General features: G+C 39.2%; 1 protein-coding gene across 2 annotated transcripts in view; it reads right to left on the bottom strand.

Moving 5' to 3' along the window:
- Positions 1 to 16,171, bottom strand: part of atp11a (ATPase phospholipid transporting 11A) — a 68,389-nt gene extending 52,218 nt beyond the window's left edge. For both annotated transcript variants that reach the window (XM_041781950.1, XM_041781951.1), the window contains exon 1: positions 15,950 to 16,171. In XM_041781950.1, the coding sequence (XP_041637884.1) occupies positions 15,950 to 15,994 (45 nt within the window). In that variant the 5' untranslated portion in view covers positions 15,995 to 16,171. The remainder of the gene's footprint in view (positions 1 to 15,949) is intronic.
- Positions 16,172 to 16,396: the final 225 nt, after the last annotated feature.

Raw genomic sequence — 16,396 nt, 5'->3', positions numbered from 1 at the left:
TGTTAAATTCACTCAGCTGCAGGAAAAATAATAACCATGATTTAGTGAAATCCTTCATTGAACACAGCAGTTTAAATCACATCGCTCTAGAAACTGGAAGAACATTTTGCTCATTTGATGAAGAAATCCTGGAAGAAAGCCCGCCTCCTCAACCACCAGTGCCATCTTTAACCCTTTATTGGGCTCTCACTGAAATACTTTGGAATTCAAAACTTAAGCTCTACAGTATTACTAGTGGAAATCACAATACTTTTTTACTTTTGCCACATTCACTGCCTGATTATTATCATAATAATGGTGAAAATCAAGGCCAAAGAAATGATTTATTTCACTATTTATACCACCTATTAGGGCCAGTTATTATTTCTGTAAGAGAACTGTTCATTTGGGGGCTTTAACAGGCCCCAAAACTCACCAGAACCTTCCAGAAAATTATCCCCATATGGAAATGTATGTATTTTCTTGGTTTCATCCAGGTCCATCGTGCAAGTGCCCCACAAACGAGAGATACAGGACCGAGTAAGAGGTACAGGCATGAAAATTTGTACACTTATCTATCAGGTCTAGACAAACAAAAAAGTTTCTTGGGACCATCCTGTAAATCATACAGGAAACAGACTACAAACAACTTTTGGTCAAATTTAGCTGTTTTTGGCTGGTGGAAAGGTTGCGCATAATTTCAAACTCCTCCAAGGAATTTCATCAGATTGACTGCAAATCTTTTTTGCTCGAACTAGACAAGTCGGACATCAAAACTGATAAAAAGCTTGAGTTTTCGCCATAGGGTGGGGCAGTAATGAGCCGCCAAATCTGGAACACTTTTAATCTTTTATTTTTTTGCAATATACCTAGTAGGGGTGCACTGATTGCAATTTTCTGGTCGATCACCAATCACCGATCTTTAAAAAGCCTGACATGCCCATTCCGATTTTGGCCAATACCGATTTTTTATAACTGACAACATACACCTTCAATGTTCCAATCTTATTTTATTGAATAACATTGAACAATACCCGTGAAACAATACAAACTTGTTGTTTTAACTGCACATGAGTTCTCTCAAATATAAATGAAAAGTTTAAAGTATTGCCGTCCAAACTACCAAATTATATCAGTTCCTTTAGTTTTTCATTTTTCACATTTTAGTAGGTAGAGGCATATGAAACCGATCTTATCCACTGATCTTAATTACAAGTATTGGCCGATCGCCGATCTCCTAAAATTAAGGATATCGGCGCCGATACCGATTTTGGCCGATCGATCGGTGCACCCCTAATACCAAGCATGATAATGTCATGAAACTCTACAGTGTTTATTTCAGTCATCACCAAACTTCACAGAGATGATCACACGTTGATCTTGTATCCATTCATGCATCAATCTTCTTTCTCTGCCACAGCGCCCCTTTCTGCTCATTGAACATTTCTCGGTACATTTTCCCTATACATAATTCTAATCATTCAGCCTCCACAAACCGTTCAACCCACGGTTATGAATTTGATTTAAACTTTCAATAACCTGAAAGTTGTTTTGAGTGTTCTTTTTGTGTAATGGTAGCAAGGAATACTAACTTATTATACTTTAAATGTTTTTCTTTAATCTTTATTACTCTGTAAAAATCTGTTTCCACTACGTTCAATGTTGTAAAAAACAAGGAATTATGTCTAATAATCGTGATCTCAATACCGATCAAAATAATTGAGCTAAGGATTTTTGCCACAACCGAACAGCTCTACGTCTCTGTGATGGGATATCTGGCTCTTTCTAGTGATCAGGATCATTTGGCTTAGCTCAAAGAGTAAAGCCGGCTCTTTCAACCCAACTATTTCAGCCATGTTTAGACATATAATTGGTATTTGTTCTGGTGTTTTACTCCAGTTGTGCCGTACAATTTTAATCAAGGAGAGTCTCATGCAATTGTCTCCCTAAATATTACTTCTCCTCAACATTTCTTGGATGAAACCTGGAATAAAATACTAAGATCACCCTAATTCTGTCAAAAAGGTCTCTTTGAGCGTTCTTGTTCATGAGCAACACGACACTAATGAATCAAACTCTCTGTTGCATGCTTCAGGAACTCTAGCTGATCTTTTCTGCACTAAAACCAGCATTTTATCATGACTGCTGCAGATTTACCGTCTTATCTAACCCTGGAGGTCACGATTGAATATAAAAGCTGCGTGTTTGCAGATTTAGAAGCAGCCTCCATTGTTTGGGGCAATTACACTCAAATATTAATGCAGTGATTATTTATTAATGCTAAAATGCTGCACGCAGGTTTAAAGGAATTAGAGAGTTCACTTTGGTTCAAGTGGAGGTTTACATCGATGTGACCTTTGCTCCATTATTTATGCCGCTCCTCTTTGTTATACCTGTTCCCGTTTGTGTGTCATCACACGCTGCATCTTTAAATCTTAAATTCAGCCGGCTAACTCTCAGCAGAGTTTACGAAAACACTTTCTATTCTCAGGCTTCCCATCACTCTCAAACTGCAGACTTTAAAAGCAGTCTTGTCATCATCTCATCAGGTAAGAGAACAAAAATAAGCCGCTCTAATGTGCCAACCTGCCCTCTCAGCTCCATCGCCTAACAGCATTGATGTGTTTGCTCAGTGTTATATCACAGCGTCTCTCTGATCTGGCAGCCTGACAGAGCAGTAATAGACGATCACGGTCGTCTGCTCCGCCGTGGCTGCTAGAGAGCATCGATGAGGTTACAGAATAATCCATCCTGTTCCATGTGCACTAGTTGCTCTAGATGCTACCTCTCTGTTTAGTCGTTTTAACTTCATAGAAAACATCCACGAGCAAACTCACAAACTGCACCTCCAAGAGGGAGTAATAACAGTGGTGGGATTTTGTTGCTTGGAGACAAATGCAGCTTCAGGAAGTGGATCTTTGACAACAGATAGTTTGGAGCTGCAGGGGTGGACTCAGGTCTCTGGCTGCCTGTCATGGGAATTCCTGCGAGGGGCTGAGTATCCTGGGATGAATCAGAGGAAGGAAACACTCAGATCTTTTTAGACTTTTTTTAAGAGCAGAGCACTGGTGACTTCTATGCACCATGTGGCTGAGTTGCTGTTATTTCTAAACACTTCCACTTTTAAATAATAACACTTACAGTTGACAGTGGAATATCCAGCAGGGATGAAATTTCATGAACCATCTCATTGCAAAAGGTGGCATCCATCATAGTACAACGCTTGAAGTCACTGAGCTCTTCAGAACGACCCATTTAAATGGAGACCGCATGGCTAGATGCTTGATTTTACACACCTGTGGCAACAGGTCTGATTGAAACACATGAATTCATGATTAACAGGTGTGTCCAAACACTTTTATCCATATAGTTTACAAGGAAGTGGGCTATAAAAGAATAAAGAAATCTCCAGCTCTGATCAGACTGATGCTATAGCTAAGTCTGAGCTAATCGCTGGTTACCGTTGTTTACCAGCTTGTAGTACAACTTAACCCTTCCTATAGCGACCGCCTCTTTCTCCTCATATGACACCGACTGGTCTGGTCAATCTCTCACAGGGCACAAACGTTTCAGGCTGGAGCTTTGCAAGATGGATCTGTCTGAGGTTAGTTAGATGGGGGATCCCATCAGGTACTAGAGCCACAAAAAGCTGGACTAATTGACAGCAATGATGACCTCTTGTTATTCCTTAAAGTCCATTTTTGTTTGAGACAGCTCTACCCTATTGTATTTTCTTCTACCAAACATTTAAGGCACTGCTTCTACAGTGAACTTGTGTGCATGACGGCTTTCTAACTCAAGCATTCATTTGAGAAAAAACATTCTGTCTGGAGTGAAGCAACCTTAACTCATAAAGGCTTCTTCTTGTTCAGTCTTGTGACGCTGAGGCCTGACTGTAACAGAAGCTGGGACATGTTTAGGTTAGTCTATACATGAGAGCCAAGAAAGTCAGAACTTCTGACCTCTTGTTAAACTTTACATTCCTATAGTGAAATCTAACTGAGCAATCAGGTAGAGTTAACAAACGCAGCTGCCTCAGCCCTATATTCATACGCTATTCAAAGTCCAGCAAAGTCTCCAGCACTTTTACAGGTATGCAGCCTTTCTCTAAGTAAGGATGAGTTTGAGTACAGCACCAGGCAAGACTTGTAGGCATGTTTGGGCCAAAATTTGAGGCTCAAGTGAGGCGTAGACGCAGCAAGTAAGCCCGTCTGAGGTCACCACAGGACAGGAAGGAGGACTTACACAACCCCGGTCATGCTCGGGATGCCCCTGCATAATATCAGGGCCACTTTTAACAGCTTTTCTCCCTTGTAATGTGCACAAAACTTGCGGTTTCCAAACCACTTTTCCTTGGAGCCCCCCCTCCTACATGTACCTAATATAAACGTAGCCCCCCAGGACCTAAGAGAGAAGAAAAAGTGACATACTTCAGCCAAAAATCAACATAGATTTTGATTCTTTCACTGATAAAAATCCTAAAAAAGGCCTGTGCATTCTATTCTTATCACAAGACCCTTGTATAAACTTCTTCATAACTGCTTTTTCACAGTTTTAGTCAATATTTGCAATTTTAATTTTGGCCGCTTCAGAGCAGACAAAGCCTTGAGCCCCCCTAGATCTTTTGTGCTTCCCTGGGGGGGTCCCAGACCCCAGGTTGGGAAACAGTGGTTTACTCCTTGGTAAATAGACCTTGCAGATTGCAGTTTGTGTTGCAAAGAGTCCCCAGTACACAGTTTAACATAAGCAGTGAATGTGGGTAGAGCTGAGCCGGGTCTCTGGTCGGCCTGGAAATGTCTAGTGGGGCCACATCAAAATTGTTCCCGCTGATGGCGGAGAATAATCATGGATCGTCAAAAGTAGGTCGCACAAAACGTGAGTGAGCTACAGCAACAGAACGGCAGCTTCCTGTAGTCACACCTTATTATGTAGCATTCTTTGGTGTTAAATTCAATAAATATGTTTTGTCTGACATGGCAGGAAAGAAAAACATGCCAAAACTGACACGTCAATAAAACTGTGGACAAACGATAAGCCTTCAGGGGAAAAAGTGTCGTTTTTTTTAGTGTGGCAGAGCGAGGGGAAGTGAGAACGACAGGTACCATCATCCCTAGAGTACCCATCATCCTTTGCGCTCCACTCACTAGCCTTATTTAACGGCGCAGAAATGGTGGATGCTACGACACAGTTGATGCTAGTAGTCTCACAATTAGTGAAATGGGGATCACCTGAGTGTAGTGACTGTAGTATAAGGATTCCTGTTTTTGGAAGGTCTAATCACTGGTTGATCAGTATTCATGGCTACCATTACACCATGAAGACATAAGAACACTCCAAGCAACTTGGAGAAAAGGTTCAGCAGAAACTGCAAGGGGGAATAAACAGGCAGGGACAGCAATTTATGGCAGAGTTTCCTTAAAGTTCTTTAAAGGGTCACTAAGAGGAAATGCTGTTAGTTTCTTCTTCACTTTCTGTGTGAACGAACAGTAAGAGGTGAGTTTAAAAACCAATAATCTAAATGATCAATAGTTCTATAAATAACATCATAATGCTAATGTCTGAGAAAACCGAAGAGAGAGGAGAGGAAAAAGGGGAACGTCCTAGCTAAAACGGCGAGGGTATAGGGTGGGATGATGTCATCAAAATGCCCCGTCAGCATCCAGGAAGAGGCTGAGTTCCCTCTCACTTCACTTCCTCTCCGACACGAGGGCCGCGGGGAACGTTGTGTTTCAGCAGTTCATCACAGGAACATTAAGGTGCACCTACCCCCCCCCCCCCCCCACCAGCACTTTACCCCACCCTGCCCCGGCTGCCCCGGAGCAAAGTTATTACGACGACCCGAGTTCAAACATGGTCTGTGTGTCTCTTTGGATAGAAACCTCCATGCTCCATTACCCTGGGACTATCCATCAGCTGTCTGCCTGCCCACTGGGCTGTGATGCAGCGTTAATGCTGCTGATACGGGGCTCTAATGGAGCTCAGTCTGCTGCAGGTACGGCCCAGGTCATGTGAGGAGGACGGAGCCTGTTTAAAAGCAATCATACCTTCATTTAAGGCTTTTCTTTCAGATCAGCAGATAAGAGGAGGAAGAGTAACAGCAGTCCTCACTGTTTAACCTTTTCATAGCCGCTCTAAACACAGATAGAGGTTTGTTAATAAGAAATATCTTAATTTAATAGAAATCAACAGTTTACTGCTCTAAATGAAGCTCATTTTTATGAGAATGTGTCTTCTGTGTTTCTACATGTAAACAAACAGCAGGGATGCTTGAGTATGATTTGAAAGTGAAGCAACAGCAGCGTAAAAGACGTGAAACAATACTAATCAGACTGAGGGGCTTAGTGAGAGCCTGTAAATCCTGCAGGTAAAGACGATACCCTGCTGCTCTGTGGGACGGTCGTGTTAAATAATTAGAACGAAGCTGAGAGGAAACCTGCTGCTCCCTGAACTACAACTTCACAACAATACGGCAGTCCTTTATCGCCATTACTAGCTTTACTGAGTCTTTAAATGCACTGTCTGTAAATATACGGAGGCCCATGAGTGCAAATAGAAAACACATAAATGCATGGGCAAATATACGAAGGAAAAAGTAGGTTAATATAGATCAATATCTATATCTATATCTATCTATATATATATATATATATATATATATATATATATATATATAGATATAGATATATATCTATATATATATATATATATATGTGTGTGTGTATTCATCTGAAAGTTTAAAAGGTAGAGCTGTTTCAGAGACTAGTTTTTAGCATTTTCATTCATTGATCGAGCAGGAAGTCCCGCCCACAGTCTGCTGATTGACAGCAGGTTTTCTCTAGGATAGCCAAAGCCAAAAGGCAACAGGAAAAATCTGATTTTTTTTATTCATTCATCTAAGTATAAAAGAATAACCTCTTAATTATCATGTTTATTTAAAAAGTAGCAAAAAAATAAAAAAATAAAAATCAGCAATAAATTTGGTAAATTTAAAAATATTCAAAAAGATATCAAAATCAAAAGTTAACGTAAAAGCATGACAAAATAAAAAAAAATTACAGAACAATAATTTTAAATTAAAAAAATAAAAATAATACAAAGTATTTTTTAATCTTACTGTATAAAACACTTTAAAAAAAATTAAATTTAACAAGTGAATACAAAAAAATATTGAGAAGAAATCAAAGACAAGTTTTTAGAAAATATATAAGACAAAACAAAAAAAGATTAAAAAAAACATAAGGAAGAAGGGCAAAAATGATTGTTACAAAGCAAAACAAAAAAAATAAATATTCAAATAATTTAAAATATATAATAAAATAAAATAAAATAAATTGTTGAAATATAACTGTAAAAACGTGAAAAAAATCAACAATTTAGTTAAAAACATTTTTTTTAAAAAGTGCCAAAAAGTAAAAAAAAAAAAAAGACCCAAATACATTAACAAGCAATCACTTAAATATATAGATGTAAAATTATAAGTATAAGCATTTGGGATACTATTTAAAGCAAAAAGAATAATAAAAACAAAAATACCAGTAAAGTAAAAAAATGTAAAAAGTGATAAGAAATTTTTTTAAAAACAAAATATTTAAAAAATCCAAAATAAATTTAATTTCAATGCAAATACTAAAAAAAGAGGAGAGAAAAATGAAACATAAGCGTTTGGAAAATGAACGAGCCAAAGAAATACTGAAGTCTAGCAATAGAGTTAAAAACCACTAAAAGGGTAAAATTATACTCACAAGAAAAAATAATTAAACTTGCCTGCAAAAAAATAATAATGTAGAGGAAAAAACCATGAAATACAATATTTTGGATAATATGAAAAGATTTTTTTTAAACTATATGGTTAAACATAAAACATGCAAAAAATGATCATTTCATGTTAAAAATGCATTGATTAATTGAATTGTATCAATTGAATTGATCAATTTTGTGCAAATAAATCAACAAAAAATTCTAAAAATTACTTTTATTATTTTAATATAGAGAAAATAATTAAATGATAAATGAAAATAATTATTTTATCATCTTAAATTAAATGTTAAACTATTAACAACAGAAGTACTTGTTCATATTCCTTTATCGATTTTTTTTTGGGGGGGGTAGCTGCCATTTATTGTTTTAAAATGGATTATTTTAAATATAATTCATGTTTCAAAGCACTGTATCTGCTGTTGGATTTTCTGGGGATGTTCTTGGAGCCCCTGAACCTCATATTGAGCCACCTCTTTGGAGAAAACTCTAAGAAGCCTCCCCATCATCGGCCGTCTTTATCGGCCGGCGTGTTTGTGAATAATTGACGAGCAGACAGAGGAGAGGAGTTCATGTGATCCGCCGCCCTCTGCGTCACCTGGCTGCTCCTCGGTTCCACCTGCTCGCTTACATCCTCAACAATACGAGCCGCAGACGCGTCCGCTAACCTGTACCTACTGCTCTATGTGTGCGGGTCGCTCCCCACTGCTTTAAAGAGAGGGGGAAACTCAGCCACCAATCAGCAGGTGGGACTAACACGGCAGGAGGTCAGCGATTGGCTCGGATTTGAAGGTATAGCTGTAAACTGGATTAAGTAGGTGAGGTACAGTGAACAACAGTAACCCTTTAATCCAGCGGGGGGAGAGAGGAAGAGCCAGACAGAGAGAGAGAGAGATTTTTCCTGTCCTGGTTTCCAGAGGAATGCTGCCGGCCCGGCTCCTTTAGCACGCCCACTCACTGACAGGATGATATCAGCTGTTTGTTTCTGCACAGCTGAAAATTACAACACTGCCAGATTAGGATTACACGACCTAAACAGTGAGGACTGGGCCTGCTCTGATAATCAAAACCTTCTGTATACAAGGATCATGCTTACTAGATCATCTACAGAGGGGTTTGGGTGGTTAACAGAGGCCTTTTCTGTCAGGATATCATCAATAAAAATCATTTAGATCAGTTTTTACAATACTGAATCAATGGGAACAGCTTTCGAACATCAGAGGATTTTCTGTTTGGTCACAAAAGTCAGAAAAAAATCCTCAAAATTAAGCAGCTTAAACATAAAAAGTTGACATTTTTCCTAAATATAATAATTAGCCTATGTAATCAACTAATAATCTTATTAAAAAGTCACCATGTCAGTTTGTCTTTGCAAAAATAAATAAACTGAATGCATCTGTCTACAAAAGTGTCCTAATATTTAAGTCATTGTCTTGAAAAAAGCTCTCATTCTTCACTATTTAAGCCGTTTTACGTTTCATTACATATGAAGATATGATGGATTTTAAGCAGCAGATGGGTAAATACTGATAGAACACATAAGGAAGATTTCTCCTTTACATTCTTCTTTAATCTGGTCCTAAATTCTAATCAAAATGCCAAAAAAAATCAAGTCAACATAACCTAAATTAAGGAGAAAAATGTTAGAAATTAAAGGGAAGATGGCAAAAATAAGTGAAGACGTCCAGAATTAAGACAAAATGTCAAAAGCAGACTAAAGAATCCTGGAAGTGGGTCAAAAACAGTTTAACAATATTAAAATACTGAAAATGATGGTCAAAAAGGCTAAAACAGTCAAAAAAGGCCTAGTATGTTGAAATAAAGCCAAGATATGTAAATTATGGATGACAATGCCTACATGCTGCCTGAAAAAAATTGTCAAAATACTGCTTAAATATTGTAAATTAAGGATAAAAATGTTGAATCACAGCTAAAATACCATAAATTCAGGCACAAAATACGTAAATGCTGCCAAAATCTTGTAAATTTGGGTTGAAATTGTTGAAATGCTGCTTTGATACTGTACATGTAGGACAGAATTGTAAAAAAAGAAGCTTTACTTCGCAAATCAAAGTAAGAGAAAAGCGTAAAAGCTGTCAAAATGATTTAAATTAGGTACAAGGATATCAAAAAACTGCCAAATTACCGTAAATTTAGGTTCAAAATGTTGTAAAGCTACTTTAATATTGTAAATTCAAGACAAAAAAATGTAGAAACATATAAATTTAGCAAATTAATGTTACAAAGAGGCTGTCAGAATTATTCAAATTAGGAAAAAAGATGTGGAAATGCAGCCAAATCAATGTAAGTCAAGGAGGAAAATGTATAAATGCTGTCATAATATTGTAAAAAAGGACAAAAATGTCAAAACACTGCTAAATTAAGCACTGTACACTGTAAAAAAATTTCAAATTAGGTACAAAGAATGTCTAATGCTGTCCAAATAATATAAATCAAGGAGGAAGATTTTAAAATGCTGTCTAAATATTTACATTTAAGGAGGAAAAAATCATGAAAAATAAGGACAAGCATGTCTCAGTACCGCCAAATATTGTAAATATATGAAGAAAAGGACAAAAAGCTGCCTGAAAAATGTAAATTAAGGCTAGAAAAAACTAAAAAGTGTCAAAATAAGGCAAATTAAGGAGGCAAAATTTAAACTCTGCCAAAAGTTTGCAATTTAAGGAAGAGAATTAAGCTATAGTTATAAAGACAGATTTGCATGCTGTTTATTTCTGTTTTTCTTAAACTGTCTAGTCATGGGGAAGGGGTATTATGTATTGTGTTCAAAACTTCAATTTTTTTTTTAATAAAATGTGTTTGACAAAAAAAAAAAAAAAAACTCAGCCACACAGGGTGAAACAATGTCTAATGGCTGTCAGAATTATTCCAGTTAGGGGCAAAGATGTGAAAATGCAGCCAAAATAATGTAAATTAAGGCCAAAAATGTCAAAACTCTGTCTCAATAAATTAAATCATGAGTAAACAGTCAAAGAGCCGTTTAGATACTGCCATTTAAGGAAGACTATCAAGCTTAAAAAATGTCTAAATACTGCCAAAATGTTGTAAAGTAAAGGCAAAAGGAGTGTGTCCTATAAAAATATTGATAAACAAGGACAAAACCCCAAGAAAGAAGTTAACAGAGCTTTAGAGGAGCAGAGAGGAGAATTCATCCTCGATACTCTGAGCAAATGTTTGATTTTTTAACTTTTCTTGACATGTAAAATAGCACCAAAGAGATTTTTCCCCTTTCATTTTAAACAGAATCACCTAAATCTCATTTAAAAACCTTTAAACATAAGCTGATATATTTGCTGATATATTTGCTGATAAGCAGGGGTTTAGTTTCAGTTTTATTCTGCAGCCTGAACATTGACAGATCCCTCATAAAGCCCTCTGATCTTAAGCATTCAGCACATCGTCTCTGCATCCTGTTTTTTTTTTTTGCAGCAAACAATCAATTTACCCCCGACCCATTTGTCTAAAGCAGTTATCCAGATCAATTAGAGCTCATCAGCGTCCACATCCTACCATCCCGGTGCTTGTCTCTGCATGTTTCTTACTATCAAGGCTCCATCTCAGCCACGGCCCACGGCAGGGATTTGATGTTATCTGCCGTTGGGGAGGCGGCGTCTAAGCCTCGGCTGAGCGTGGAGCCGGGGTTTAGGCTCTCGTGAGTGGGGCTCGCACCGTCTGGATTATTGTCAAACACATTACCGCGGAGCCTAATGCTCCTCACAACGGCTGGACGCTCCTCTCTCTCTCTCTGCTGCCCATCGATCTGATGAGCAGGGAGAAAACAACCAGATTACATAATTCATGGGGATCCATTTGGAGTCATGATTGAACTGGGAGAGAGGAGCGCCTCTGGTTCAAAGTAGAAAAAGACGAGCTCTAACTAGCTGAAGTATGTGCTACTGTTTTTAAAAATCCTGATTTTGATATTAACAATGTGTGGTTAAAAAGCTGGATTAATAACAGACGCCTGTCTGCTTCTTTTGGCGTGTTCTGCCATGTCTTAATGTTTAACCTACTTTCAGGAATGCTGCATTACAACAGGTGATAGACAGACGACTCCACCTTCACTTCAAACTCCTGGCTGTCAGGAACTTCTCTAAAGACCTGAACTCCAGAGGAAAGTCCAACAAACTCACAACATCTCCTGTCCTATCTGCTACTCCTCGACCCTCATGACAAACATCAGAGGGAATATGACTGCTGCTACACAGGTAGATGTTACAGGTGTCATTACTACTGTATCATTATCACCTCCAACTCCGAGGCCATGCTTCTCTGCTGGAAAACGGGGGATTGCTCCCTCTGGGTGGGGAGTGAGTCTCTGCCTCAGGTGAAGGACTTCAAGTATCTTGGGGGTCTCGTTCCCAAGTGAGGGTTAAAGGGATCATGAGGTTGATAGTGCAACATCTACAGTTTTACGGTCTTTGTACCGCTGTGGTGAAGAGCGAGCTGAGCCGGCAGGCAAAGCTTTTGATTTAACGGTCGATCTTCCTCCCAACCCTCACCTATGGCCGTGAACTCTGGGTAATGACCGATCGCAGATACAAGCGTCTGAAATGAGTCTTCTCCAGATCTGATGAGGATGCCTTCTGAACGCCTCCCTTTGGAGGTTTCCTGGGCACACATGGCTGGGAGGAGACCTTGGGAAGACCCAAAACGCACTGGAAGGATTATATATCCTGTCTGGCCTGGGAACGTCTCGGGAGTACAAGTACACGCTAAAACCTCCAAAAATGAAATCGGTTAAAACTTCCGCTGTAAACCTACCACTGTCAGGGCTGACATTTAACACAAACCATTCAAAATAAAACCAGATTACACTCCAGATTAAGAGTTTTAGCTATACATCTATTTATAATGAGTTACCTCCGATTTCCATCTACAGCATGCGCACTGCGCACCAAAGCGCCGTGGGTTTGCTCCGACCGAAGGTGAGCGACGTACCCCACTGGAAGCGAGTCCGGAGCGCTGCGCCATGGCGCGCAGTCCTGATCAGCAGGAGGAGATCACGGGAGAACTGTGAGTTCACGCAGGAATAGCATGTCAACAGTGGACTATTTTACCTTTCAGGGTTAATTTATCATCCTTTCCAGTATAAGTCCATGATATTACTGCTTCCGCCATTGAGTGAGTACATTGGGAAGTTAAAAGGTTAATGTTTGCTTAAAGGATCTGTGGTTTTATGCAAAATTCTTTGGCTAAATATCCCCAGAAGTTAACTTTGCCTCGTCAATGGCACTGTTGTAGCTCTATGACCCACTGACCTCTCGGTGACCCTTGCTCTCGCTGCAGGATGAAGCGTAATGTTGATATAGTGATGATTTACGATTGGGAGTCTGTGCATTGTGTTTTATTTTGAAAGAACCGGATGTTCTACGTTTGTGACCTCCATGGTTGGTGCTTTCTGAATGACAGTGAATTTACGAGGTTTGGCAGCGGCCGGCGCTGAAAATAGACCTGCAGCGTATCTGAAACGAAGCGGAGCGAAGTGTCGGTCCAGGCACGCGCCACTGCCCGTCTGAAGCGCCGGCTATGGAAATGCTCTGATAGACTAGAGAGGGAGCAAAGTGCTCTGCAGTATGATTCACCGGCGTTCTGCAGCGGGCACGCTATAATGGGGGGTTAGACAGTCAAAGCCTTTGTTTAGCATCTGAAGTGTGCTGTTTGTCAGAACCATCACATGTGAAATAGTCTACCACTAACGACGTCACTTCCTCTTTTTTTTCGTTGGTGTTTATATGTGGTTGGCATTCACTTCCTTCTTTTTCTATTATCAGTACTAAGCTTTCGTCTAAGATATGCGGCGTCTCACATAAGCGGTCTGCTGGAGGGCTGTTTGAGTTCGACGGTCTGCAGCAGGACCCCTCTCGATCCCCCAGCAGGAGTTAGAAAGTGCCACTGGGGAGACGGATGTCTGGGTTGACTTACTACCGCCATCCGGCCCCGTATAAGCGGAAGAACATGGATGGATGGAAGAGCCGGCGCTCTATAGAGAGGCGAGAGTCCTCCATGTACGAGCAGGATTGATCCCAGTCCCAGCACTGTTTGGTGCATGTCGTCCCTAATTTCTCTACCCATACCTCCTGTTTTTCTCCAGCTGTCCTTTCAGAATAAAGGCAAAAATAAACCTAACACTTAAATGTTTCATTTTGTGCGCCAAAAGTCATTCAAAACTCTGACATTTTAACAAACGCCTGGCTAAGATAAAGTCTCAGTAACTGAAAAACTGCATGATAAATTTAACCTCTTGAAGAGGTAAAGACACACAAATGTGTGATTCATAAGCTACCAAACAAAGCGTTAGAGGTGACTATGTTTGGATGTGGTTTTGAGCTTTATTTGGGACCATTTACTTTGACAGCTCGTGTCTTAGAACTGCCAAAATGAGTCATGAAATACTTAGCCTACTTTCATGAATGCTCCATTACAACAGGTGACAACTACAGCCGATTCCACCTTCATTACTGCAATTCCTCTCTGATTGGCTGATTGAATTGCATTTTAAGCGCCAAATTCTTGACAATAGATCACAATAGATCATTGGTTCCCAACCTGAGGTCCAGGCACCCCCGGGGGGGCACCAAAGATCTCAGGGGGTGCGTGGGACCCTGTCTGCTCAGATGTACATCTTTATTTTTTTATTGAATCATGATTAGCAACATAAAGTACTAAGGCCAACCTTAATTTTATTTTTTTTAATTAAGAGAATCTGTTAATTTTTAAGCCAAAAAGTCAACATTTTTACAGGAAATGGGATTATACAGTTGTTTATTTACAAGAAAAAAAAACTCAGAATTTCAGAGTTTGAAGTGTAGAATATTTACAAGAACAACTTGCAACTTCTTAGTTTATAAAGTCTTGTATTTTGACAATAGAACCTCAAAAATCCTACATTTACAATCATAAAACAGTGGTCAGATTTTTGACTTTATAGTCCCAAAAACATTACGCTTTGGTTCACTTGCATTTACAACTTCTAAAGTAAAATATTTCTACTTTTTTCTTGCAAATCACTGACTTTTTAAACTTGAGAATTAACAGATTTTTCTTAAAATAAACAAATCCTCTTTATTGTTGTTTTCAAGAGTGGCCACAATAAACTCATAATAATGGATACTTCATACAACCATTTTGACAACAAGTGTATGTGGGTCTATTATGTTCTGATTATGTCAATGAAAACAGTTAAAATTGATTTGAATTTTTCCAGGTGGGTCCTGGGGGGCTTGGCTTTTCTCAGACCTGAGTAGGGGGGGCACTAAGGAAAAGGTTGGGAACCACTGCAATAGATGGTATATGTCAGAAAACCTGCATTTTAGAAAACACTCAAGCTGAGGTCTAACTAAAGGTTGCTGCAGAATGAAGTATAGATACCGTATAGATACATTAATGCACCGTTTAGAAACGGGTTCAAAAATCCTAATAATTGCCTGCAAGCTGCAGAGGTGCACAAGGCGATAATACAACATGAAGTTTGAATTTAACTTTATTTAAGGGGGTTTGTATCATTTTAGAGGATGTCAACTCTGACCAATCATGATTTAAAATTGTGTGGCATGCCTATTAAGCCTACTTTCCAGCTAAATCATTGAATTATTGATATCTTTAGATCTTAAATAAATGTGCAGATTCTCATATTAATAAATCTCAGGGTTATGTCACCCATGAATATCAGGAAATGCTGAACTTTTGTGAAGACCAGCTCTGATAAAGCCAAAACACATCTTAAAGCAGGATTAATGCCGCACTAAAAACACTTTTAAAAAGAAATGCACCTTTTAGGAGTGGGTTAAAGTAGTCAATGATAAATAACACCCTATAAATGTAAATCTGCCAGTATCCAGACTGGGTTTAAAGGATTATGAGCTCGTCTAACTGAGTTGAAACTGCCTGTTTTTAAGTGAGAATAAACACATTTTTATAAAACTGTTTTGCCAATGAATGTGAAGGGTTTCTGGTGTTTTCCAGCCTCAGTCACTTTCCCAGTCATTCCTCAATGAGCCTCCCTCCACTCCCTTTCTTTCACAGTGAAACTTAATCCGGATGAGTAGCTGCTTCGGTGGAATTTGAAACCAAACGTGGGTAAAAACTCGCACATTTTCTGTAAAAGTGTGGCTCATGTGGACAGCTTCGCTGCTGAGAGACCGAGCAGTAACGATAATAAGAGTTAGTAGACACATGGAGGGTTTAAACTCACGTATCTGCTGATGAGGGTCCGGAGAGTGCTGAAATCCATCCCCATCTTCTTCCTCTCTCTTCGTCGTTTTCCCAAAGAGGCGCTAACTTCTGGTTAATTCTCCTCCTCTGTCCATGACTTTCCCCTCCTGCTCTTCTTCCTGAATTTAAAAAAGTCTGAGGGAGTCAAAAGCTCACCTTCGCCTCACTAAAAAGGAGGAGTGTCTGCGCGTCTCTGCTCTTCAAACAGGCACGGACAAGTGAGGAAGAAACTCTCCTCCTCCTCCTCGCGCTTCCTCTCCCCCTCGCTAATAATCTGCTTGTCTCGCGCCGCGGCGAAAGGAGCTTTTCTTTCATCTACGTCACGAGGAGCCAGGTGGTGGTGGTGGCTCGGACTGAAGGTGAGCGCATGCGCACTCTAGCGATTTAAGTGTGTAATTGATTGGACATGGAGTTAATTAGGGGATTG

This window comes from Cheilinus undulatus, linkage group 24 (genome assembly GCF_018320785.1).
Source record: "Cheilinus undulatus linkage group 24, ASM1832078v1, whole genome shotgun sequence".
Classification (NCBI taxonomy): domain Eukaryota; kingdom Metazoa; phylum Chordata; class Actinopteri; order Labriformes; family Labridae; genus Cheilinus; species Cheilinus undulatus.
This window is presented reverse-complemented; position numbering and strand designations above follow the sequence as displayed.